General features: G+C 55.3%; 1 protein-coding gene and 1 long non-coding RNA gene across 3 annotated transcripts; one reads left to right on the plus strand and one right to left on the minus strand.

Moving 5' to 3' along the window:
• The first annotated feature begins 7,596 nt into the window (after positions 1–7,596).
• On the plus strand, positions 7,597–25,287 carry TRPV2 (transient receptor potential cation channel subfamily V member 2). The gene is made up of 15 exons (XM_065909651.1): positions 7,597–7,778; positions 9,390–9,617; positions 11,808–11,941; positions 13,481–13,774; positions 14,528–14,826; positions 16,776–16,949; positions 17,307–17,462; positions 17,994–18,089; positions 18,869–18,939; positions 19,388–19,553; positions 21,274–21,340; positions 21,442–21,758; positions 22,598–22,725; positions 23,481–23,560; positions 25,081–25,287. Exons 2-15 carry the CDS (start codon positions 9,427–9,429, stop codon positions 25,173–25,175), a joined length of 2,268 nt encoding a protein of 755 aa, XP_065765723.1. The 5' UTR covers positions 7,597–7,778; positions 9,390–9,426; the 3' UTR covers positions 25,176–25,287.
• On the minus strand, positions 19,968–26,444 carry LOC136149417 (uncharacterized). 2 transcript variants are annotated; one of them, XR_010659674.1, is made up of 4 exons: positions 26,378–26,444; positions 22,282–22,452; positions 21,540–21,762; positions 19,968–21,082 (listed from the first exon to the last, which is right to left on the minus strand). It is a non-coding gene; the product is annotated as an uncharacterized lncRNA (long non-coding RNA). The 2 variants fall into 2 exon arrangements; XR_010659673.1 differs by lacking the exon at positions 26,378–26,444 and having other exon boundaries at positions 22,282–22,585.
• Between the last annotated feature and the right edge of the window lie 107 nt (positions 26,445–26,551).

Here is a 26,551-nt window from a genome sequence, read left to right on the forward strand (position 1 = left end):
TTGGATCATTAATCAGCATATAAACAGAATCTGTCACCACATGGATGAGTTCAGTTCAGTTGCTCAGTCGTGTCCAACTCTTTGCAACCCCATGAATTGCAGCATGCCAGGCCTCCCTGTCCATCACAAACTCCTAGAGTTTACTCAAACTCACGCCCATCGAGTCGGTGATGCCATCCAGCCATCTCATCCTCTGTTGTCCCCTTCTTCTCCTGCCCCCAATCCCTCCCAGTATCAGGGTCTTTTCCAATGAGTCAACTCTTCACATGAGGTGGCCAAAGTATTGGAGTTTCAGCTTCAACATCAGTCCTTCCAATGAACACCCAGGACTTACCTCCTTCAGGATGGACTGGTTGGATCTCCTTGCAGTCCAAGGGACTCTCAAGAGTCTTCTCCAACACCATAGTTCAAAAGCATCAATTTTTCGGTGCTCAGCTTTCTTCAGTCCAACTCTCACATCCATACATGACCACTGGAAAAACCACAGCCTTGACCAGACAGATCTTTGTTGGCAAACTAATGTCTCTGCTTTTTAATATGCTATCTAGGTTGGTCATAGTTTTCCTTCCAAGGAGTAAGTGTCTTTTAATTTCATGGCTGCAGTCACCATCTGCAGTGATTTTGGAGCCCCAAAACATAAATATCCACTACATGGATAGCTGATCTTTAAACAGTTAATCCCCCCTACCTTGACTCCACCTCTCCTTCCAGATACTGGCCACTCCCTGCTTCCTTATATCATGAACGCCTCCAAAAGGTGGTCTGCACATTTCCTCAACTTCAACGTCTTCGTTTTGGGGGGGTGGGGACACGGGGATGACTCCAGATTGTCTTGAAAATAGACATAATACATCACAGTCATGGTTGGTCTTCCAGTATTAAAATGGTTTCTTTCCAAATCCTTCTAAAGTGATCATAGAAGATTAAAAAAAAAAAAATGTGCAGGACTCCCCATATGGTCCAGTGGTTAAGAATCTGCCTGCCAACATAGAAGGTTCCGTAGACTTTGGGGCACCTAAGCCCATGCGCCACAACTACTGAGTCTGTAAGCCCTAGACCCAGGGCTCAGCAACCAGAGAAGTCCACCCACTGCAACTAGAGAAAGCGCACACACATCAAGGAAGCTCCAGTGCAGACAAAAATATGTCAACATGGACAAAGAGAGTGGGAGGGGAAACCAGGCAGGGCATGGCTGGCAGTGTTTGGTCCTGGATGGTGGATGACCACGTGTAACTCAGTAGAGAAGTTGAGACCTCCTAGTGCCCCAAGGACATAAGTATAAAGAAGACCCTGCTGAGCAGGGGAGGGGGGCAATGAAGTGGACACCTGTCTGCTAAACTTGGGGGTGCTCAGTGAACCCACATCCACACAGCTGGCTTTTTGGTGCAAGACATTCAAGGGAAGCCTCTCTCATGAAAGGCAGAGTTCTAAAAAAAAGAAAGGCAGAGTTCTCCAAAAAGCAAAGAGAAAAAGTAGACATGTGACCCAAGGAGACAATGCAGGGAAACAAAGAAAACTCTGATGCATAAGCTTTCCTGTTCTCTCTCCAACTCTCTGGACCTAAGGGCCACTTGCAAGCCGTGCTGGCCTGGACACCCAACCTTTCTGGCCAACAACCTTTCTCCTCTGAGATGGTTTCTTAGAAAAGAGGCAGCCCCCAGGGCACTATGAGGGTCTGAGGGAGGGTCTCACATTCAAATCTAAGTCACTCTCCATGACTTACCCAATAAAGTCTAAATGTGAGTGGTATTTCTGAAATGTTCTAAGTCTTGTTCTGAACTCCTGTCCCTGGCTGCTGAATCACCTTGTCATTCCCTCTGCTATGGTCTGAATATTTGTGTGCCCCCTGCCCAGGTCAAAATTCTAACGTCCAATATGACGGTATTAGGAGGTGGGGCTTTGGTAAGTGCTTGGTTCAGGAGGATGGAGCCCTAATGAATGAGTGCCCCCTATAAAGGGTTAGGATGAGGACACCAGGAAGAGGCGCTGGCTCCATCCAGGAAGAGGGCCTCCCCAGTGTGACCATGCCGGGGACATGACTTGAATTCCCAGTTTCCAGAACTAAGAGGAATAAACTTCTATTGTTTATAAGCTACCTTGTCTGCAGTAGCAGCCTGAATGGACTAAGACACCTTCACAACATCCTTCCTTTTCCAGGCTTGCAGCAGCCCCAGACAGTGAGGACAAATTCTCCTCAAAGTCTAGGGACCTGGGAGGGGGGTCGGACACTGCCAAGGAGAACTGCAGCAGGAGCAAGACATGTGATGTGGGACCTTAGAAGCCAGGATGACACAGTACGAAATCCATTCACGTGACATTCTGGAAACCCAAGCTGCGAGAAGAGAAATCATCCTTGGTTATTAGAGTATGGCGGTGACGGAAGGGCTGGCAAAGGGGCACCAGAGCACATTTTGGGGTGATAACAACATTCTGTATCTTGACCACTGTGATGGTCATATGCTTATACACTTTTGTCAAAATTCTAGAACTGTTAACTTTAAAAGTGTGTACATCCTTAAAAATTACAAAGCACATTAAAAAATTTAAGGGTGTAAGTTATACAGTAAACCTTTGTGACTTTGTGAAAAAAAGAGATGGGAAGTCAAAAGTTGGTGAGACTGCCTGTGTTCAAATCCCACCGCCTTCACTTGCGAACTAATGCTATGAACCAGAGCAAGCCAGTTCATGTTTGGATCCCTTCTCTGAGTGGAGACCACAGATCTCCACAGATCCCAAGGTGGTCAGGAGTGAAAAAAAAAAAATGCTGTGAAGGCCCGGCTCGAGCGCACGTTTCCAACCTTACCCGCGTCCAGAGAGTGCGAGGCAGGTGCCTCCCCAGCCCTGGGCGCACCACGCCGCGGGCGCGCACACCCGCTCCCCTGGAGAGAGGCAGGAGCCCCAGCCTGGAAGCCCCGACTCCCTCGCGGTGCTGTGACTGAGGGGGGCGTCGGCTGGGAGGTACTGCCGCGTTCCTACCTGGGAGCCCCAGGGAACCGCGGACACTTGCGTCCTGCTGCGCGTGGGGAAAAGGGCAGGGCCTCACCTGGGCGGGCGCCGGAGGTGACGCTAACGAGGGGGGGCCCTCGGGAAACTGGGTATGTGTGAGGGGGGAGTTGCGGCGCGGTGCCGAGCCTTTGCCCGATGTGGGCGTGGTTGAGGCGCGGAGGGGAGGAGTCGTGGGCGTGGGCGTGGCTGAGGCGCGGAGGGGAGGAGTCGTAGATGGGGCGTGGCTGAAGCGCGGAGGGGAGGAGTCGTGGGGTGGGGCGTGGCTGAGGCGCTTTGCGGAGGCGTCCTGCGTGTGGGCGTGGCTGAGGCGTAAAGGCAGGCCCTTTGCGTCTCCCTGCTTGGTCTCCTGATTCGCCTTCACCCCTCCGTTCTCTACCGCTTGTTCTTCGACTCGACCTTGGACGCATCCTGGGTCATCCTTTGCCTCAGTCAGGCTATCTGATGCTTCCTTGGCCCAGGCTGGCTCTGCCTGTGTCTGGTCTTTTCTCCTATCGCTGTCGCTGGTTCTGGTCAGACTGTCTGGATCTCTGGTCTCAGGCTGTGTCTCTCTTACCGGCCTTGACTTTGTAGGCCCTTTGACCAGCGTTTCCTCTCTCTGCCCCATCTTTATCTCGACTCCGCCGCTCCACTCCCCTTTCTCTCCTGTCTCCCGGACGGCAGAATATACTTCCCTTCTGGTCTTTGCAGTAGTAAAATCGGACATCCATAAGCCAGTAGCTGGTGGTTGTTGAGAACGGGCCCAGCCCCAACCCAAGGTCCGGAAAATTCCCCAGAGGCTGTGAACTTGACCTCCCAGATTTGGCCCGGGGCCTGGCTGTGGCTATTCTGGGTCCTGGGAGAGAGGCCCCACATCTGGGCCGGGCTGAACTGTGGTCCCGAGGGCGGGGGGTGGGGGGGTGGTGGCGCAGAGACCGCGTGAGAAGGGGCAGCTTGCTTCCTCTGAGAGCAAGGATCTCCCAGGTCAGGCAGGCTGCACCCACACACGCAGGACTTCGCCGGACTTCGCAGGACTTCCCTCCTGCGGGAGGCACTCTTGGCCTTCCTGACTAACTCAGGTAGTATTTTTCTCTTCCAGTACCAGCCTGGTCAACTCCAGTCTCCTCCTTTGTTCCAGGAAGCCTGTTCAGCCTCCTAAACTGGCTTATTTCTACTTCTCTGTCAGTCTCAGACACAGAGCTGCTCAGAGAGGCTCCACCTAGCCAGGACACTGGCCCAGCCCAGACTCTGGACCAAGTCTTGGGAGAAGCAAAGGAGCAGGCTCTGGTTTGTGCACTCACTTCCCCCAAGTTCCACCTTTCTTTCTCTCTAAGGCCAGAGCAGCTCTCGCCTTCTCATTCTGCCCTTCTCTCTCCCACCTCTCTTTAGAATTTACATTAATTACTAACAGGCTTTAGACACTTCTTGCACAGTTGAGCTGGGTTTGTGTCTTTTTTTTTTTCTTTCATTTTTAGCTCTGGAAGAGATGACTTTTTTGTTGTTTTTTAAGTCAGTGGTGAGAAACTCAAATAGTTCAAATGATACACATCGAAAAGGCAGTTGCCTTCCCACCCTCTCCAAAAAATATCTCGGCTGAACTTGCTTTGAATCACTTGTCTTCCTTAAAATTGATTCTGAAAACAAATTCAAGTGAAAAACCATACCTTAAAAAGTTACTAAGTGTAACACATGGAATTGAAACATATGGAAAGGCTAAACATAAAGACAGATTGGGGGAGATTTTCTTCCCATGGAAACTGGACTGGATGAAGCGTCTTCAAATACGAGTTCAGTGGCATTGGGACTGAGAAAGCTGTGTTTCTCTGCTTGATTCATTTCTGACTAAAAACACAGGCCCTCTGCTCAGAGGACCTCTTTTTTTTTTAAAGATAAAATTCACATATAGGTTGCCAACATAAAGGGTACAATTCAATGGTCTTTGGCATATCTACAATCATTATCACAATCAAATTTAGAACCCTTTCATCACCCTCTCCCCCCAAAGAAGCCCTGTACTGGGAGTTCCCTAGTGGTCTCGTATTTAGGATTCAGTGCTTTCACTGCTGTGGCTCAGATTCAATTCCTGGTTGGGGAACTAAGATCCTCAAAAGTTACACATAGGCACAGCCCAAAAAAAAAAAAAAAACAAAGCCCTGTACCCTTCAGTTCCCCATTACTCCCCAAATTTGTAGGCGTCTACTTTCTATCTCCATAGGCAACCACCAGTCTACTTTCTATCTCCACAGAGTCCCCTATTCTAGACATTTCCCATTTCTTTTGAATATATACCTATGAGTGGAATTGCTGGGTCATAAGGTAATTCTATGTTTAATTTTTCTGAGGAACAAGCAGACTGTTTTCCAAAGCAGCAGCACCATTGTATAATTTGCCAGCAGTGTATGAGGGTTCCAACTTTTCCATATCCTCACCAATACATATCATTATCTGTCTTTTAAAAAATTTTATTGTATTCTAGTTGATTTAAAGGTAGTGTATAATCTGTCTTTTTAATTATAACTATCCTAGTGGTGTCAAGTGGTATCTCATTGTGGTTTTTAATTTGCATTTTCCTGATGATTGATAATCTGAGGGACTTTTGATAAACTTGATTTGCAACTAGGGTTGTCTACCCAACTGTCACTGAAGGACTGGAGGGTCTCAACTTACTCTTTAGTTTTCCCCCAACAGCACAGTAATGTCTTCTGCATTACAATCATAATTCAAAAGTTTCTTGAGCACCACCTGGGGTTGGGCACTGTGCTAGGTGCTGAGGATACAGCAAAATAAACAAGGTCTCACCTCTTGGAGAGCTTGGTGTGTAAAGGTGTGGCTCCAGATTCGAATACTTGCTTTGTCACCTCCCAGCTTTGTGGCCTTGGGCGGTGTGTCCAGTCTTGCCCAGTCTCAGTTCCTAATCTGTGAAATAAGGTTGCTCTGAGAATTACATGCAAAGCACTGAGCAGTATCCAGCATACAGTAACTGCTCAGGAGGCTCTTGTTATTATTAAAGATGAGGCCAGACAATTAAATGTTAACAACAATGGACAATGAGTTACTATCAAAGAAATGCAAAGTATCATGGAACACAGGGGCTTCCCTGGTGACTCAGACAGTGAAGAATATGCCTGCAATGTTGGAGACCTGAGTTCGATCCCTGGGTCAGGAAGATCCCCTGTGGAGAAGGAAATAGCAACTCATTCCAGTATTCTTGCCTGGAGAATCCCATGGACAGAGGAGCCTGGTGGGCTACAGACCATGGTGTTGCAAAGAGTCGGACACAACCGAGCGACTAACACTTAATGGAACACAGAGAGGGGACCCCCAAACCAATCCAGGGTCTAGGAAAGGCAACCCAAGGAAGTGATGTTTAAACACAGAGGTAGGAATTAGCTTAAGCAAGGCAGTGTGTGTGTGTGTGTTCCTGACAGTTGCAACAGCTTATGTGAAGACTTGGAAGCAACAGAAGAGAGCATGGTATACTGGTATACTGGAGAGACTGAAATGTGTTCAGAATGTCTAGAGCAGGACTGTAAAATAAAATTCTCTGCTATGATGGAAAAGTTCTGTATCTGTGCTATCCTCTATAGTAGCCACTAACCACACGTGACTACGAGCATTTGAAATGTCTAATTGTAGAACTGAATGCTTAATTTAATTTTACTATAGTTGACATATTTAAATAGCCACTGTGACTGGTGACCTTACATTGGACAGCACAGGTGTATACACTGGAATGTCATGTGAACAGCAGGGTTCACAAGCAATAAGAGATGGGGTGTGGAGAAGGATATCCAGTTGCATGGGCTTGGTATGCAGGGGTGTTTAATTAAGTCAGGGAGTGAGGTGATTTAGTTTTCATTTTGAAATACCACTCTCATTGCTGTAGGAGAATGGATTATGGAGGGGTGTGGGGCAGGAGTGAAGCAGGTAGACCAGCCTGAAGGTGGCTGTGGTCTCCCTGGCAGGAAGGACAGTGGTTTGGACCAGGCAGAGATAGAGACAAATTGGGAGGTTTCGGGGTGTGGGGTTCCTGATGGGGTGGATTTTAGGAGTGAAGGAGAGAAAGATGACCGAGGGCTGGCTACTTACTAGGATGGTGGCTGTGTCGCCAGTCTGGACCAGGGCTGGTTTGGAAGGGAGTTGTCTAATTTCAGAAGCACAGCCGCCCCTGCTGGCCGGTACTGGAAGCGCCTTTAGCTCAGGGAAGGAAGGCTGGTGCCCTCAGGCTGGGGGTCTGGGGGACTGGGGAAAGGTCCCGGGAGGTCGGGAGGTTCAGGCGGTGGGGTGCATTCCAGGGGCAGGTGCTGGGCTGAGTCCCTCCTTTCCAGGGGAGTCCACATAGCTCTCCCTGCCCCGTCTGAGCCACAAGGCCGCTGGGGGACCAGTGGTGGGGAAGAGGAGGGGTGGGGGTCAGTGTAGGGGCCGAGTCCCTCCCTGACCCAAGGACCCGCCAGCTCCCCTCTCCCCCGAGCAGGACCCCGCACCCAAGGGTGGCCTCTGACTGCCCCACCCGCGGCATCTGGGGGCCTCAATGGCAGGCAGTGGGGGTGGGGCGGGGCGGGAGGCGGGGCGTGTCTCCCCAGAGAGGGTGTGGCCCGCGGTCCTTATGGTCAGTGTCCCGGCAAGCGGGTCCTGCCGCGAGAGCGTTGACCCGGCTGCAGCCAGGCGGGCTGAACGTGCGGCACGCGGGGGCACACAGCCGGCTCTCGGGGCTCCCGGCCGGCCCGCACCCCTCCCGGCTGCACTTCCTCCGCAGCCCCAAGCCGGACGCGCCACGCGCTGCCTCCACCGAGCCGGTGAGTACGGGATGATGCGGGCGTCCCCGGGGGCCCGGACCCCCAGGCTTGGGGGTGGCGGCTAGGAAGCCCAAGTGGACTTCTTGCTAACCCAGCCCTGAGCCAGGGTCTCCGCGGGGCTCCGGCTCCCTCCTTCATTCACCTGATCACCCAGGTCCTTCCTCTCTGGGAAGATGGTGGGGCGGGGGGCGGCGATGGGCAGGGCAGGGGCTGCGCAGACAGCTGTTGCTGCGGAGGCTCTGGAGCCGTGGGCCAGGAGGCAGAACGGTGCGAGGGTGGGGAGCTTAGCCAGGTTAAATGGCGAGTGGCATGGGAAAGATGCCCCCGGGGTGCGCAGAAAGATGCTGGTTCAACACTGCGTCGTGAGGACTGGACAGGCCCCCGCCTCCCCTGCTTCTGTGGGAAGATGCGCCCGCCCGCCTACTCCGGGGGCTGAAGTTGCAAGGAAGATGGTCCAGGCCCGGCAACTGTCCACCCTGCCACTCCTGGGCTCCGTTTCCCGTCCCCAAGTCCCCACGCTCTGCTCCCTGAGCCCTCTCTCCAGTTTTCTCTCCACTCTCCCCACCTTGGGCTCTTTTCCCTTCTCTCTGCTCAGTCAATGGGGGGCCCAGGGGCTTCCCCCACCCCACACTGGGGCCCCACCCTGCCGTGTGATGGCGGCTGTGGTTTCAGCGCTCCCCTTGAGGGTGAGGTGGTGCTCGGAGCTGAACTCTCCGCCCAGCCTGGGGCCTGGTGGGGCTGCCGGCTCAGGGCCGCTTGGGCGCCAGCGAGGTGTCTTCCTCTGTCTCTGAACCCCCTAAGAGACACTAAGGCTGAAAATACACTCAGGCCCTGAAAATCCTTCAGGCCCTGAAGGATTCTGAGAACCGAAGAGGAACAGCATGGTGGGGCGAGGCGCTGCCCACAGCTTGGGACCTTGGGAAAGTCACTTCCCCCTTCTGAGCCCTGGTCGTCCTGGCAGCAAAATAAAGACTTTGATAGGCCCGAGGTTTTCCGAGGACTTCCCCAGAGCGCCCCTACTCTGCGTGGGAGGTGGCATGACCTGCCCCCATCGGAAACTGCATTTTCATCTGATGTGAATGTTGGCTGCTGGGCAGGAGGTTGTGTCGAGAAAGGGTTGTGCTTTTAACACAGACGTTTTGGGACCAGGGGCTGTGGCCTCGAAAAGATCAGTAAGTCCCAGAGGGAGAGTCAGGGACAGCGATGGTCCATGGTCCGTTTCTCCGACGGGGCCTCCCTCCCGGGCCTCCCTCCTCTGGCTCCTCTCCCTGCTCCTGTTGGACTGAGTCCCTGCCCTGGGGGCTGGTCTACTTGTGTGTGCTCACCCCATGGCCTGTAGCCCCCCAGGCTCCTCTGTCCATGGGATTTCCCAGGCAAGAATACTGGAGTGGGTTGCCATTTCCTCCTCCTGGGGATCTTCCCAGCCCCGGGATTGAACCTGCTTCTCCACACTGCAGGTGGATTCTTACTGCTGAACCACCAGGGAAAATCTGCTTGTACCCAGCTTCTGTTAATGAACCTCTCTGGTCCCAGGCTCCAGCCAGCTCTTCTAGTCCTGCTCCTACTGGGAGGAGGTCCCTCTGACATCTCTGTCCGCCCGCATCCCCACAGAGGTTCCAGTCAGAAGGGGCAGCCGTCTTCCCTGAGGATGACCACGCCTTCCAGCCCTCCTGCTTTCAGGCTTGAGACCTCAGATGGAGGCCATGAAAATGGTGCCCAGGGAGACAGAGGAAATGGGGGCAGGGGCTCCGAACCACCCCCCATGGAGTCCCAGTTCCAGGGTGAGGACCGGAACTCCTCCCCACAGATCAGAGTGAAGCTCAACTTCCGAAAGGCCAGGTGAGCAAGTGTGGATGGAGCCTGAGGCCTCACTTCTAGCAGAAACTGACTGGGTGGCCTGGCCCAACCCCAGCGCCCCTTCCCCACAGCCTGCGGGGTCTTCGGTCTGGCTCTGATGGCTCCTGGGCCGACAGGCTTAACTCTGCTCTGCTCGCTGAGCATGCTGCTTCCAGAACCTTCCCCATTCTTGCCCTTCTGTCTTCTGGGGGTTGCATTCCTCTTGGTAGGGACATACTCTTTCAGCTCCAGTTACTCAACTGAGCCTGGCATGTCCCTTGTTTGTCACAGTCCCTGCGGGGGGAGGTAGCAGGATCCACACTCCATTGTTCCAATGTTAGTATATGTGCTGCCGCACCGAGCACAAGATCCACACTCCTGTCCAGGAGAGTCAAGGCCATCCAGGAATGCCCCACATGCTCCCAGGCTCCTCTGAGGCTGGGCCTGTTGCCCTGGGGATGTGGACTCTGGGGATTAAGGACAGTGGGCTTATTCTTGGAATCATCTTCACTTTGACTTTCCTGTGATGTCCACTAATTCAGACCCTGGGAACCACTCAGGTGGGGAGCCCTATGGGTGTGGGGGAGGGGTGCATCTGGCATGCCCCCAGGGTGAAGTCTGACATATCTGCATGGGCCAGACAGCACTCTGCTAGGGAAGCCCCCCCGTCCCTCCCTCCCGCCTTACTCACCCCTGGGACTCGGCCGCCCGCCTTGGCCTCCCAGCCCAGAGCCCCCATCCTGTCTATGCTGCAGGATCGAGGTCACATTCACACCAGGGCAGGAGAAAATGCTTGCGAGGCTTCTGGGATTGGGCCACTAGCCCGAGGCAAAACCAGCCCCTCGATGCCCTTTGTGTCCCGTGGGCTTCCCTGTCCCAGGACTCTGATGCCGCCCTGTGACAGGAAGTGCCTGTCCAAATAGCCACTTCCCCTAGCCAGACTGCCCCGGGCTCCCCAGTCTGCCGCAGAGCCCTCTTGATCATGCTGCATCCACGTGGTCTGCTGGGTGAATGATGGTGAGTCAGTCACGCGATCCCAGCTTAAAACACGACTGATCCCAGCATCCCCCCCACTCATCAGAGCCCCCAGCCCTTTCTTGGTTGATCCACTCCATGGCAGACCTGAGGGTCCCCAAGATGTCAGTTAGTCCCCTCTTTGTTTGTCACTTCATATTGGCTGGTCATGGTGCCAGCAGCCCAGGGGCGAGCTGGCCTCTGTGAGTAGGGACGGGTCCAAGCAGGTGTACCCCACACAGCACTGCTAGACTCAGAAGAGTTACCGGCCACTCCTGGGGACTTTTCCCAGAAGTGTGGCTTCTCAGTAAAATTCTGTGAGAGTCTGGTTTCCACTCTGGGACCCATCTCTCTGAGGAACCTCTGTCTGTCCAGATTGGAGTCTGGAGTTAGTTGAGCCCCCACTGCCCCCTACCCCCACACCATGAATTCTGCACCATGTGACTTTGGGAAGGTTACTTTATCTCCTTGTTTGTCTGATGGAGAAGACAGAGATTACTCACCCAGGACAGAAGTGATGGTCAGGGGGGTAGCTGCTCCGTTGTTAGTCCATAGATGGTCTGAGAAGACGAGGGGCTTTTCTTGATTCCTTGGTGGGGGCCAGCAGTGCAGACAGCCCCCAAGTCTGTGGGCACCTCCGGTAGCCCCGTGCTGACCCAGACCCCAGCTCAAGGGCCATGACGAGTTCCTGTGCTGAAATGGACAGTGAGCCTGTTGTGAGACCCACAGGGCACCTAGAGAGTGAGAATAGATCTCCCAGATGCTTGGGGTCGGGGGACGCATGGACCAGGGCCCCGGACAGCCCCCTCCTCCAGGGGTCTGAGCACCTGGGGTCTCATTGGTCAACCTGGGAGAATGCATGCTGCATGCTAAGTCACTCAATCATATCCGACTTTTTGCGACCCCATGGACTGTAGCCCTCCAGGCTCCTCTGTCCATGGGATTTTCCAGGCAAGAATACTGGACTGGGTTGCCATGCCTTCCTCCAGGAGATCTTCCTAACCCAGGGATTGAACCCATGTCTCCTGCATTGCAAGTGGATTCTTTACCACTGAGCCACAGGGAGGGTAGAGGCCCTGAAGAGGCTCCCGTGGGCTCCCTAGGAAGGGGGAAGAGCTTCCCCCCTTCTGGGGGCCCAGAGCTCTCCTGCAGTATCAGTCACAAACCACATTCCCACAGACAGCCAGACCCAAACCGCTTTGACCGCGACCGGCTCTTCAGCGCTGTGGCCCGGGGGGCCCCCAATGATCTGGCGGGGCTACCAGAGTATCTGAGCCGGACCAGCAAGTACCTCACCGACTCGGAGTACACAGGTAGGCTACTGCTTGGGCCAGAGACCCACGAGCTGGGCCGAGACTGGGCTCCCTGGGTGGGTCTCGACCATGGTCAGGAGGTGAGAGGCAAGGAGGGGCAGTGTCCCTAGCGGCTCTCCTGCCGACAGAGCCCGCTCCCCTGTCCACCTACCCCACCAGCTCCCGGCCTGGGCCTGCCTTGGCCAGCCTTGGCCGTGTCAGTGGTGAACGGATATTCCCAGTCTTCCTCAGCGCGGCCTTTCCCTGCCTCTTTTTCAGTTACAGCATCACTGAGATCTGACACATATACCACACACTTCATCCATCTCAGAGCGTTCTTTGCCCCAAACATAAGTACCTGTACTGTTTGGGCTGATGAAGAAAAGAACATTTGTGCACTCTAGAAGGTTCAAATAGTAATGAAATGTATAAAGCTGAAGGTAAAAACAGTCCATCATCCTGGCCCCTAATAATGATATGGAATACATCTTTTCAGACTGTTTAAATCCAGGAGGTTTATATTTATAGAAGTGGGGCCATGCCATGTGTGCTGATCTGCAATGTGCTTTCCCCCTCTTACTACATCTTACAGCAAGCTCCATCTCAGTGCACAGGCCTCTAACTCAGTCATCGTAACAACAGGTGGAGTTTCCCATCCTGCACATTGGCACAGTTTAGTTAACTAACCCCCTACTGGTGGCCATTTAGATTGTGTGTAATTTTGGGCCTCAACACCTCTGTGTGCTAAGAATTTTGTGTATAATTCCATGTGATCCTTACAAGAACCCTGGGATGGTCCTATTTTATAGTGAGGAAAATTGAGGTTAAGAGAGGCCAAATGACTTGGCCAGAAGAGACAGAGTTTTTAAGTGGTAAAGCCACTTAACAAACACTGCTCCAAACGTTCTTGTGTAGACAACGCTGCCCACACGTCTTAGAAACTTAATTTATAGGGCAGAAATTGTAGCATACCAGAATATTAGTCATAAAAAGGAACAAATTTGAGTCAGTTGTAGTGAGGCGAATGAACCTAGAGTCTGTTGTACAGAGTGAAGTAAGTCAGAAAGAGAAAAACAAATATCATATATTAATGCATATATATGGAATCTGAAAAGTGGTACTAATGAACCTAATGGCAGAGAGGGAATGGAGATGGAGACATAGAGAATGGATTTGTGGACACAGCAGGGGAAGAGGGTGGGACAAATTGAGAAAGTATCATTGACAGGTATCCACTACCATGAGTAAAACAGTGGGAAGCTGAACTTGGTGCTCTGTGATGACCTAGAGAAGTGGGATTGGGGAGTGGGAGGGAGGCTACAGAGGGAGGGGTTCTATGTATATAATTATGACTGATTGGAGTTGTTGTATGCAGAAACCAAACCAACATTTTAAAGCAGCTTTCCTCCCAACTAGAAAATAAAGAAAATTGCAGCCATGCCTGTTGGTATTCTAACACCTCTGGCTTGAGCCTCGTCACCCTGCAGCATGGCTGGGTGCTCCCTGTATGGGCGGGTGGGCGGCCTGAACACCGCAGTGCCCCCTCCCCTCCTCCTGCAGAGGGCTCCACAGGGAAGACCTGTCTGATGAAGGCCGTGCTGAACCTTCGGGACGGGGCCAACGCCTGCATCGAGCCGCTGCTGCAGATTGACCGGGACTCGGGCAATCCCCGGCCTCTGGTCAACGCCCAGTGCACGGATGAGTACTTCCGAGGCCACAGCGCCCTCCACATTGCCATCGAGAAGAGGAGCCTGCTCTGCGTGAAGCTCCTGATGGAGAATGGGGCCGATGTGCACGCCCGGGCCTGCGGCCAGTTCTTCCAGAAGAGGAGCCAAGAGACCTGCTTCTACTTCGGTGAGCTGCCTTCTTGGATAAACTGGGCTGCAGAGGGGATACGGCCTCGCCCACGGTCACAGGGTAATGTGACCCTGAAACCCAGACCTGTCTGACCCCTTATGCTTCTAATCGCTCGGCCACCTGCAAAGGCAGCTTGTCTAAGAGATGTTTTACCCTTATCTGGCCAAGGAAGCTCACTCACTACACACGAGCTCAGACCAGGGCCAGGGGAGCAGGCAGCTAGCACTGGTGTGTGACGAGACTCGACCAGACAGGGCCTGGAGGAAGGGGCATCTGTGCCCAGCGGCAGTGGGTCTGGGCCCTGGCAAAGAAAAGAGACAGAGGCAAGGGGTGGGAAGCCTGGTGGGCAAGCCCACACTCTGATCCCTTAGATGGTAAAGAGCTCCAGGCTCTCTCCCTTGGGTCAGAGCTGGACAGAGCCACCTTGACCAGCTCCTGAGAAAAGGCGCAGCTGCCCTAGGCAGGGCCCCGGACCTTCTCCACTCACTGCCCGGCCTGGGTGGGCTGGGACCTTCTCCACTCACTGCCCGGCCTAACTGGTCTGGATAACTTCTCTGCTCACCGCCCGGCCTGGGTGGGTCCAGGACCTTCCGCACTCACTGCCTGGCCTGGCTGGGCTGGGGACCCTGATATAATACTGCATCTCCTCCTCTGGCTGCCTGACCCACCTCAAGGCGGTCCAGGGAGCGTGACGAGCCGGCGGGTGGAAGCTGAGAGGCCCGAGGCCCAAGCTGCCCCCTTGGCCCCCAGGCGAGCTGCCCCTCTCCCTGGCTGCGTGCACCCAGCAGTGGGATGTGGTGACCTACCTCCTGGAGAACCCGCACCAGCCCGCCAGCCTGCAGGCCGCTGACTCGTTGGGCAACACGGTGCTGCACGCCTTGGTGATGATCGCAGACAACTCTCCGGAGAACAGCGTGCTGGTGACCCACATGTACGACAAGCTCCTCCAGGCAGGGGCCCGTCTTTGCCCCACTGTGCGGCTGGAGGACATACCCAATCTGCAGGGCCTCACGCCCCTGAAGCTGGCCGCCAAGGAGGGCAAAATAGAGGTGAGCAACTGGGCTGCCCTTTTCAGGAAGCAGGAGGACTCAGCCAGGATTTTTGCAGAAAGAGTCTGGGGTGGTGTCTAGCTCAGAGCAGTTTCAGCATGCACCTCTCTGACATCTGTGTTTATTGATAAATTATCCAGGAGCTGCAGAACGAATATATTACATTATAAAGCAGGATTGTATATTTTTGGCTACACTGTGCAGCTTCCCATATCTTAGTTCCCCAACAAGGGATTGAACCTGGGCCATGGCAGTGCAAGCCTGAGTCCTCATCACTGGACCACTAGGGAACTCCCAGGGATTCTTTTTAAAGTTACTTGGGTTTCTTGATTAGGAGATAGCTGTCTTATATTCTTTGTTGTTAGGTTTTCTTCCTATTGATTGTTGTGTTCTTTTTAAAAAAATTATTTATTTATGTATTTATTTTTTTTAATTTTGGCTGTGCTGGGTCTTTGTTGCTGCACACTGGCTTTCTCTAGTTGTGGCAAGTGGGGGCTACTCTCTAGTTGAAATGCAAGAGCTTCTCATTGTGGTGGCTTCTCTTGTCGAGCAGTGCTCACTCGAGGGTACGCAGGCTTCTGTTGTGGCATGTGAGCTCAGAAGTTGGGGCTCGCAGCCTCCAAGGCTCATTAGTTGTGGCACATGGGGCTTAGTGACATATGGGATTTCCCAGACCAGGGATCAAACCCATGTCCCTTGCATTGCAAGACAGATTCTTAACCCCTTGACCACCAGGGAAGCCCCATAAGCGTTCTTGATCATTGACCATAGCAGCATTTTGTTTACAATTTGTCATAGTTGCAAAATTTCCTCCCAGTTCAATGTTAAAAAAATGTTATGGCATTTTTTGCTACACAGAATTTTTACATTTTCATGTAGTTGAGTGTAATTATCTTTTTCTTGATTTTTGCTATTGCTTAACTCCTACATGGTTTTAAAACTTGGTGTGTGTGCACGCATATACGTGTGTGTGTGCGTGTGTGTATGCATGTGTGTGTATTCCATAGTCATATCTTCTTCCAGACTTTTCTTTTGCAGTTTCAACTTTAATGTACTAAAGCTGATTTATCTGGAAGTTATAAGTTACTCTTACAAAGAGTAACCATGAGGAAATTCCCCAGCAGTCCAGTGGTTAGGACTCTTCACTTTGATTGCCAAGGGCTTAGGTTCTATCCTTCGTCTGGGAACTAAGATCCCACAAGCTGTGTGGTTAAAAAAAAAAGAAAGAATAAACATAATCTAGCTTTACTTTTTTCTCAAAAAACTTTCTCGTTATCTGATCCTCATTATCGGGGACAGCTTCATGGGTGTACAACCCACACAGTTGACACAGGGCCCCATGCTTAGAACATGGCTGTCTTTAAAGTTTAAGACCAAACTGAACATAAATGGAAGTTTTACATTTTCTTCCTGCCCTCCAAGGCCCTTGGGGTGTAGGGACCTCCCTTTGTGTCTAGAGGCATGGCTGTGTGACCTGTGGAAGCCACTCCCCAACAGAGGAAGCTCCCTCCGCCCCACTCCTCATTTGTAAAACCACACTGCTCTGCACCTGTTCAGGTCAGGGACACTTTCCAGCCTGCTGAGAGCTCTAGACTCTGGCCACAGTCATGCACACACGTGTGTAGCTGGCAGCCTCTGATGTCATGGGGCATTAAGGACCCCTGAAATGGAGGTCCCTTGGCCATAAGAGTGTCCAGGAAGGAGGCCTTGGGGCAGGAATGGGGGAGGAAGAGCCAAACTTGCCGGCAGGCCCTGGCATAGATGGGTAGGTGGTAGTGCCTACATGAGGCTCAGGATGTGGATGTGTGTAAGAGTTCATATGCACAAGTACATGTGGGTGCAGGGCACATGCGTGTGTCTGCTCTGTAGGACACTGAGTCCGAGGCTTCCCATCAGTGGGGATGGTGGCCGTGCGGGTCAAGCTCAAGCTTATGTGCCTGGCCCTGTAGATTTTCAGACACATCCTGCAGCGGGAGCTCCCGGGGCCATGCCAGTCCCTTTCCCGAAAGTTCACGGAGTGGTCCTATGGGCCCGTGCGGGTGTCGCTGTATGACCTGGCCTCTGTGGACAGCTGGGAGGAGAACTCAGTGCTGGAGATCATCGCCTTTCACTGCCGAAGCCCGGTGAGCCCGCAGCGGGGGCGGTGTGTGTAGGGGGCCTGGCAGAGCTTCCTGCAAGGTCTACCACTCGGGTCGGCCTGCTGGACCACACGTACCCTGAAACCAGGATGTGGGGGTGTGGCTTCACATCCTCACCCAGCCCCTGGGCACACACTCACTCCACACACCGGTGCCACCCGACCTGGGGATCACGCCAGGGTGTCCTCTCTGTTGCCCAGCACCTGCTCAGGACTGGTCAGTCTGTAGCTGTAAGGGTGGGGAGGGGTCATTCGGGGCTCCCCGTCCTCTCCCCCTCCCCTGGTGCCCCCAACTGTACTTGCTGAATCGAACACACCTCTGACTCTCACCTGACCGTCCTAGCTCCGGCACCGAATGGTAGTCTTGGAGCCACTGAACAAACTGCTGCAGGCGAAGTGGAAACTTCTCACCTCCAGATTCTTCTTCAACTTTCTGTGTTACTTGACCTACGTGTTCATCTTCACTGCCGTCACCTACCACCAGCCTGCCCTGGATAAGGCAAGGCGGGGAGGGGCACATCCTGGGGAGGCTTGCCAGAAACAATCCTGGCAGAAGACGGGGCAAGGATTATCACCTGCCCTGCAGATGCTGACCACTCGGTGCTGCAGCCATGCGCTAACCTAGCTGGTCACAGTACGGAAGTAACAGTATAGTGGTAACAACAGCAGTAATAATTAGGACTTAGTGAGTGTGCACCATATGTGAGAAAGTGTTCAACGTGACTGACATGTGTTAACATATTTAATTAATTTCACAAGTTTCTGAGATGATAACTCTCATCATCGCTGGTTTACAGTTGAGGGAAGAGAGGCACAGAGAGACGAAGGAGCTTCTCCAGGGTCACACAGGCTGTGAGTGGTGGAGATGGGACCTGAACCCAGATAGATAGTCTGGCTCCAGAGCCCATGCTTGCTCTGCCACTCTGGGGGCCTCCCCGCCGCTCACACTCAGAATGGGCCCCCAGCCAAGCTGTTAGTGGGGGGCTACTGGGAGGGGACCCCAGGCTGAGCCCAGCGTCTCTTCACGCAGGACTTCCTCCCACTGGAAGTGACAGCTGGGAACACCATGCTGCTGCTGGGCCATGTGCTGCTTCTGCTCGGGGGGGTCTACCTCCTCTTGGGCCAGGTGAGGGCTCCTCCGACCACCCAGCTCCAAACCCAGAATCCTGCTCTGAGGAGCCTGGGCACGGGTTAACCAAGTCCCTGCATTTTCAGGAGACTGAGCCCCATACCTGGTCCCGTGCTGACCAGCCTCAGGGCAGCCTTGCCTTCTGGGCTGAATGCCCTAACCCTACTGTGCTTGCTGGGGTGCCCTCAGGGTGGCAAATGACTCCTGTGATCCCCTGACAGTGCCAGCTCTGCTCCCCTGCAAATGGAGCTGGATGCCCCCCAGCCCACGGTCGCTCAGCTGGGTCGTTCCTCACTTGAGGAGCACAGAAGGGTAGGCTAGGGGGATTCAGCTCAGCATCCTGAGCAGGACATCCTCAGGGGAAGATGCTGCCAGCTTGCAGGAGACAGACTGGGCCGTGGTGTGGAGACTCTCTGGGAGGCCAGGGTGTCTGGAGCACCGGATGGTCCCTGGGCAGCCAGGGAGGGGGAGGGAAAGGAGCCCCCCCTCATCGTATGGAGTGTGAGCCCTCCAGCTGGATCCACAGGGAGCTGGGGGGTCCCTGGCATTGTCTGGGTGTCTGACAGTTTGGAAACAGGGTCTGGAGCTTTCTCAGCTACCAGCTGGATTCATAAGCACCTCAAAAGTCCTGAGCCCCCGAGGTGGTTTTGGTCGGACTGTGCCAGGCTGGCAGGCGGGGAGCATGGGAGTGGTGATCCAGCCCTGAGGGCAGCGGGGCTGTGTTGTGGCCCCGCACGTGTCACAGCCTGTCCTCCCGGCCCCCCGCCCCCCTGCAGCTGTGGTACTTCTGGAGGCGCCGTCTGTTCATCTGGATCTCCTTCATGGACAGCTACTTCGAAATCCTCTTGTACGTGAGGCCTCACCCCTCCTCCCCCATCTTGGCCTGGGAGGGGGCACCATGAGGCTTTGGGGACCAGGGATCTCCAGGGACCGGGACCAGCATGCAGGCCGGACCCAGGAGCTGGGCTGCTGTTGGGCCCAGCTCATCACTGAGACAGTCACGTCGACCGAGTCCTCGCTCTGCCTCAGGGGAGCCTAAAGTCTTTACCTGCTCTGTCTCACTGAATCCTCGCCGACACCCGCCGAGTCAGGCGTTGTTACTGTCACCCTCATTTTACAGGGGAGGGAGCTGAGGCCCGCAGGGACCTCAGCCGAGATGGAGGTCAGGATGCTCAGGTCCAGTCCGGACACAGGGAGGACATCTCATCTCTGAGACCTCGGCAGGCAATGGGGGGCAGTGGGGGTCTGCAGCGGCCAGGGGAGGCCCGCGAGCTGACTGACCCCGCCCCCTGCAGCCTGGTCCAGGCGCTGCTCACCGTGCTGTCCCAGGTGCTGTGCTTCTTGGCCGTCAAGGCATACCTGCCGCTGCTCGTGTGCTCGCTGGTGCTGGGCTGGCTGAACCTGCTCTACTACACACGTGGCTTGCAGCACACGGGCATCTACAGCGTCATGATCCAGAAGGTGAGAGGCAGGGGCAGCCCCGTGCAGCCAGACTGGGCAGAGATGGACACTGCACCCCAGGGGGGACTCCTTTTGGGCTCAGCAGGCAGGCGCAGAACCCCCACCCCCCGCCCCAGGTAGGCTAGGCAGAGGGGAACGTGAGCAAGTCTGCCCGTGCCCCGTGCCCCCAGACGCTTGCCGAGTGTCAGCATCAGGGCGCACATACCTGTGCCTGCTCTCGTGGTCTGCTCTCCACACAGGTAAGCACACGTGCACACGTGTGTACTGGCAAGTGTCCACAAAGAAGCATGTGCCTCCTTTGCACTGAAGTGGCAGGGACCCCGGTGTGCCTGTGACCTGGGTCGTCTGGGCACATGGAGATGCCTGCATTCACTCAGTCATTCAACAAACATTTAGGAAGCGGATGCTAGGTATGGGTCAGGCCCTGTTCTAAGTGTCAGGAACACAGTGTTTTGTTCACAGACAGAATAGATCTCATTCTCCTGAAGCTGACATTCTAGCAGAGGAAACAGCGTAAGAAAACAAATGAGAATGGTGCATTACACTAAATTCTCTGAAGGAAACATGTAAGGGGGTATGAGGGACAGTGACTGGGTGCTGTAGACCGGATGCTCTGCAGGTCTCTTTGAAGAGGTGGCGTGTAAGTTAAGATCTGAGACAATGATCCAGCCACCACAGACTCAAGGAAGTAGCAATCTAGGCAAAGGGACCAAGGCCGGAAGCCAGAGCGAGTTCGGACGGCTAGGGACAGACAGAGGCTGGGAGGGTATGGGAGGAAGTGGGGGGAAGGGAGTGGTTTTACTGGCCACGGGGAGGCCCCTGGAGGATTTCAGTCATGTCCAATTCTTTGCAACCCTATGGACTATGGCCCTCCAGTCCCCTTTGTCCATGGGATTCTCCAGGAAATAATACTGGAATGGGTTGCTATGTTCTCCTCCAGGGGATCTTCCCCACCAAGGGATGGAACCCTCGTCTCTCACGTCTCCCGCATTGGCAGGCAGGTTCTTTCCCACTGAGCCACAGTGACATTAAGTACATTCACAGTGTTGTACAACCATCTCCATCATCTCCAGGACTTGTCCACCTTCCCCAGTTGAAATTCTGTCCCACGGAAGTCTAACTCCCCATTACTCGCCTCCTCCTTGCCCCTGGTAACCACACTTCCACTTTTTATCTCTATGAATTTCACTATTCTCATCACGTAAGTGCCAGTCATACAGTATTTGTCCTTTCGTGTCTGGCTTATTTCCCTGGGCGTAATGTCCTCAAGGTTCATCCGTGCTGTCGCACGTTAGAATCTCCTTTCTGTTTAAGACTGAATAGTACTGCACTGTACGTAGATGCCACATTTAGTTTAATTGTTCATCCATCTGTGAACACTTGGGTTGTTGCCACCTCTGGTTGTTTGAACAATGCTGCTTCGAACATGGGTGCCTGGGTTATCTGTTCGAGTCCTTGTTTTCCATTCCTTCTCTTGGGTGCATATCCAGACGTGGAGCTGCTGGAGCCTGTGGTTTAACTTTTTGGCCCTGGAGGGTTTTGAGCAGGAAAATGATGTGATCTGATATAGATTTTTTTAAAGACCCCCCTTCTCACTGTGGTTCCACAGGGCCTGTGTATGCCCACATTGTGCGTGTGTGCGTGTGCAGGGCAGAGGCAGGGTCTGGAGTCACACCTAGTGACCTGGGCCCCACCCCCGACTCTGGGGCGTGTGTTCTAGGTCATCCTTCGGGACCTGCTCCGCTTCCTGTTGGTCTACTTAGTCTTTCTTCTCGGCTTCGCTGTCGGTAAAGGCTCTCGCTCCCCCACCCAGCCCTTGCCCACCCTCGAGGCTGCCTGCTGGTCTCCCCTGGGCTGAGCACCCCCTGCCTCTCTCCCCTCCCTGCAGCACTAGTGAGCCTGAGTCGGGAGGCCCAGGACACTGGGGCCCCTTCGGGTTCTAACACCACAGAGGTGGCGGGGAAGGAGGACAAGGAGGCCCCATACCAGGCTATCCTGGACGCCTGCTTGGAGCTGTTCAAGTTCACCATCGGCATGGGCGAGCTGGCCTTCCAAGACCAGCTGCGCTTCCGGGGCGTGGTGTTGCTGCTGCTTCTGGCCTATGTGCTGCTCACCTACGTCTTGCTGCTCAACATGCTCATTGCGCTCATGAGCGAGACCGTCAACAGTGTCGTCACCGACAGCTGGAGCATCTGGAAGCTGCAGGTGCCTGGGGAGGGTCCCCATAGCCTCCTGAATCCTGAGCCCCCGAGTGGGATCTCCCTTGTCCATTCCTTCCTTCCTGCACAGGGCTGACCTGAGGACGGATCAGGTCTTGGGAGGTGCCTCGCACATACTAGGTGCTGTGTGCTGGCTGCCATCATCATCAGTACTAAGTGTTTCCTGAGTGTCCAGTGCAGGGGTAGACACGGTTCTAGGCTCCAAGAATATGGCAGAGAACAAGATGAAGACTCCGCCCTCGTGCAGCCCGCTTCTGTGCTCATCGAATGTTCAGTGGGGTTAGCTTGGTGGGCGACGCATGTGGGATGCAGGGTCCTGGGTTGGCCTGGCCTGGAGGAGCTGAGGCGGAGGGCAGAGGTTGGGGTAGCTGGGAGCTGATGAGAGCTGGGAGGGCCAGGGTGGGTATGGACAGGTGGTGCGGGGAGAGCCTTGTGGGTGAGGGGGTGCTGAACTGTGTGACCCATCACTGCTGACCTTCGGAAAGCCACTTACCTTCTCTGAGTCTCACCTGCAAAGTTCCATGCCACCCCAAACTGGCTTGAGTGCCAGGGGCAGGCACTGTGAAGTTCTGCACCTCCTTGAATTCTAGAAGCTGTAGTTATGTGACTGCAAGTCACTGCAGGGCACGCATCACCTGCAGGCTCCCCAGCAACCACCCAGGACACATCATCCTCAGTCTCTAAGTAGGAACACATTCAGGGGATGCAGGGCTTGAGACACAGGCAATGGAACTGTGGGGCTGGATTCAGATCCACGCACTTCGCAGATGCTGAGTTATGCTGTGAAGTGCCGGCTGTGCTGTCTGATGAATCCTTTGTCCCTAGAAAGCCATCTGTGTCCTAGAGATGGAGAAGGGCTACTGGTGGTGCAGGAGGAAGAAGCAGCGGGCAGGGGTGAGACTGACAGTTGGCTCCAGGCCAGACGGTAGCCCGGATGAGCGCTGGTGCTTCAGGTGAGCGGGGGTGGGGTAGGGGGGTGGGGGTGGGGATGGGCAGGCAGGGTCTGCATGCCCGAGGACTCTGGCCAGGGCAGGTGAGGTCAGCGCTGCTGGACCTCATTAGATCTAGAGCTCCAAGACCTGCCGCTCTGCCTATCAGTTCATCTCCCTGTCCACTGACTAAAACTGAAGGTCCCTCCCCGGTGGCCCCTGACTTAACTCCTTCAGGCCTGAAATGGGGTACAGTCAGGAGGCCAAGAAGCCAGAGGCATCCTGGGGTCAGAGCGTGCTAAGCCCGCCATGACTGGTCGGCTTTGCCCTTCCACCCTCCACCCCCATCCTGACCCTGAGGCTGCAGCCCTTCCCCGGAGAGCAGACTCTCCCCCCAGAGAGGGAGCCTGGTGACAAGTGCTCGGCCAGAAACACACTTTTCTGAGGGCACAGCCAAGCAAGGGGTGGGTCTTAGGACATGGAGTAGCTGTGAAAAGACTCCAGAGCCTGGATCCACAAAGACCCAGCTCCTCTAAACTCCTCTCTGGATGCTGGGACAATCCAGGTCACTGTGAATAGCCAGAGGGGACAGACGCCTGTTCCTCCCTGTGGGCCCCTGGCAGGGGCAGCTGTTGAGAGCTGGGAGCACAGGCTCAGGTGGGCTGGTGCATGGTCCAGAGTCCTGCGGAGAAGACTTGTCCTCTTTGCCCTCCTCTGGGGCAGCCGCGGTCCTGCATCCCCGGCCTCCTGGAGCCTCACAGCTGCCCCGTCTCCTGCAGGGTGGAGGAAGTGAACTGGGCTGCATGGGAGCAGACACTGCCCACGGTGTGCGAGGAGCCCTCTGCGCAGGGCGGCCCTGGTGAGTGCGTCAGTGTCTGCCTGGCCGACGGCTCAGAGTCCGGGCTCCAGGCTCCATCCGTGGAGGGGCTTTGTCCCATCAAGTGGGGTGTCTCCCAGCCTCTCCCCCGTCTCCTCGCCATCACGTGGGCAACTGGCTCCTGGTGCACCCTCCCCTCCTGCCTCTTCCTGTCCAGGTTTCTGTCTGTCCCTCTGCTGCACCCTCCGCTCATTCAGTGGGTTCTGGGGGGACCCAGCAGGGGAACAAGTTAGGGAGCCCCCAGTGCCCACTGGCTCCACCCCAACAGGCCAGCCTGGCCAGCCCCACACCTGAGAAGCCACTTCCTCTGCCCTTGCCTCACGGCCCAGGCCTGTTCAAGGCCCCGCCATAGAAAGGCTCCTCCATTTCTAGGGTGGTGCTGGCCCCCCTCCAGGAATGACCCCTTTCCCCAACAGAGGCCTAGCTCTCTGCAGGGCAGGCCTCTTCTAGAATCCTCTGTAGCTCCCACCTCAAGACTTCTGGCTGCCCTTCTCTCCTTTCTTGTGCTCTTTCCAGACTCCATCTGCTGTGCCCCGGCCCCCTCCCCACAACAGCCTCCCCATCACTGGAGAACCCTGTGTGTGGAGTCTCCTCTGGCCTCCAGGGCTCCTGGGTCCCTGATCACACGGCCCTCACTGATAACTTCCTGCCCACCTGTCTGTGTGTTTCCCTCCCTCCGAGTGCTGCTGTCCCCTCCCTTCAAGACTCTGGAAGTCCCCCTGTCATTCCACACCTCACTACCTGCTGTGACCCCTGACTGGACATCACCAACGGGAACAGCCTTGGGGCTGCCCTGCCAGGACCACATTTGTCAGCCCGCCCCTCCTCGCCCAGGCGGGAGGACTTGTGGGTCTCTACCACCCCCTGCCCCCTGGTGCTGAGTGTCCTTGGGACCCTCTGCCCTGCCCCTCCCACATCTGCACCCAGACCCTAGACAAGGCTTTTGGCTCCAGGCTCATCCCACTCCAGTCCCTCTGATGCAGACAAAAACCACACACAGCCCCCAGCACACACCTCCCACTGTTTAGAAGGCCACACTCCTCCTCCTTGGGTCAAGGCCTGAAACTGTTGTCCAGCCCCCTCCCTGCACCTCCCTCCATGTGACGGCAGTCCCTCGACAGTGCTCCTTGTTCTTTTCTCTCCTTGGCTCTGTCCCAAGTGCCCTTCCATTCTCTGGGCGTCCACCTTTCCCATCTTCTCCCTGGGTGGGGTGGGGTCTCCTCTCTTCTCCGAGCACCTGACTCTCGCCACTAGCTTTTCAGCATATCATCTCAGGTGTTCCAGTTTGTAACACAAAAGCCTGTCACCTGCAGGCACTCTCAGCTCCTGGGAGGAGGCCCCTGATGGGCACGTGGTGGGGGGAGGCACTGCCGGGGACTCCTCACCTACTGTCCACAGGCAGGAGTGGTGCCATAGCTGTGGCCTCCTCCTGTTTCCTGGCGTCTGCCTCCTGGGGTACACACCCTTAGGACCAGGCCACCGTGATCTTCACCCCTTTACAGGCTCCATGATGAGCCCAGTTTTGGCCTCCCAGTCCAGCCAGGACAGCGCGGTGGAGGAAGACCATGTGCCCCTGCAGCCCCTGGAGTCCCACTGATGGACAGAGGAGGGAATCTTTCTAGTCCCACCCGCTGGCTCTGGGGCTTCAGCGGTCTTTGGTGGCAAAAATGAATAAATATTTTCTTGTGACTAACTCTTCTGGAAACGTTAGCTGAGTAAAGGTACTGGGCCCTTGGGCTGGGTGGCATCTGCCATTTCTCTGAGAGTTTACCTGTGTCTGGGGCCGGGCTGCTCCGGCCATCTCCTGGGCACAGGGACCCTCACCTGCAGCCCCCCAGTTGCCCTCTTTGGGATGCAGGCAGCTGGCCGAGGCGCTGTGCCTGCTGTCACCACAGAAGCGAGGTGGTGGACACAGGCCAGTAGGGGCACCTCTACCCCAGCCTCCAGACACCCGCTAAAGTCACCTGCAGGACGTCTCTCAGCCCGCTCCAGGGCTGAACTTCATTCAGGCTGTGGATTACCAATTGCTCTTGAGCAGTTCCCACCCCTGCAAGCCGGAGGGACCTCCCTGGGACACCAGAGCAAGGTTACCCTGGCCTCTGAAGTCTTGCGAGGCTCCGGGCGCCCTCCGGGTCCCTAGCCGTCATCCCCAAGCATTTCCGGACGCTTCCTGGTCTCCTTGGCACTTACACTAAATTCTTCGCGCATGACAGTGGACCTCGTGGGTGTCTGACCCCTAGGCGTGGATCCGTCTAGAAGACCCCCTCCCTACATTAAAACCCCACGCCTATTTCTAAGACCCGCTCAGTAACTGATGGGTCACCACCGCGTTTCCGGCATTCTCCCCTGGGGTCCTGTGTATTCGTTCACAGGACGTGCGTGGACGGGCTGAATGTTTTTTAAGTGGCCAGACCCGAGCCTGTTCCCACGCTGTGGGAGGGAGGAAGGCTTCACCGCTGGTGAAACGCGGGCGCGGCTTAAGGAGTCCCGAAGGAGCGGGGGGCGGGGGGGTGGACGAAGGGGAGTGAGGGGGGGCGGTCGGGGCGCAGCTGCTGGAAGGGCTGGTGCGGGGAGGGCAGACGGCCCCGGCCCCCAGGAGAGGAGCGGTCACAGTGTGTGCACGCCTGCCGCGCGCCAGCCTCTGTAGGGTTTCGAGGGCATGATCGCACGTAACGCGCAGAACCACGGTCTGCAGCCTCCGCCGCTCCACCTTCCAGAGAAGCAACCGGAAGCTCGCGATGGCCGAATCTCTACTCCCGACCACCCAGGGGCGGCGCGGCGGGACAGTCTGCAACCTACCAGCGAGCTCTAGCTCCTCGTACGCGCCCTGGGGCCAGCCGCGTGCCTGTGACCCAGAATTCTTGGGTCTCGGAAGAGACCATGAGCTCCGCAGGAGGGGGAGTCCGGCCGGCGCAGTGGAGGCTGTGCCGTTAAATGGACCGGAAGTTCCCGTGAGTCTTTGCCAGGATTCCC

This window comes from Muntiacus reevesi, chromosome 18 (assembly GCF_963930625.1).
Source record: "Muntiacus reevesi chromosome 18, mMunRee1.1, whole genome shotgun sequence".
Classification (NCBI taxonomy): domain Eukaryota; kingdom Metazoa; phylum Chordata; class Mammalia; order Artiodactyla; family Cervidae; genus Muntiacus; species Muntiacus reevesi.

Coding starts and splice junctions, on each gene's coding strand:
- TRPV2 (XM_065909651.1), top strand. CDS start 9,427: ATGACCACGCCTTCCAGCCCTCCTGCTTTCAGGCTTGAGACCTCAGAT. Junction 13,775..14,527: donor AGAGACCTGCTTCTACTTCG/GTGAGCTGCCTT, acceptor CTTGGCCCCCAG/GCGAGCTGCCCCTCTCCCTG. Junction 22,726..23,480: donor GATGAGCGCTGGTGCTTCAG/GTGAGCGGGGGT, acceptor CGTCTCCTGCAG/GGTGGAGGAAGTGAACTGGG.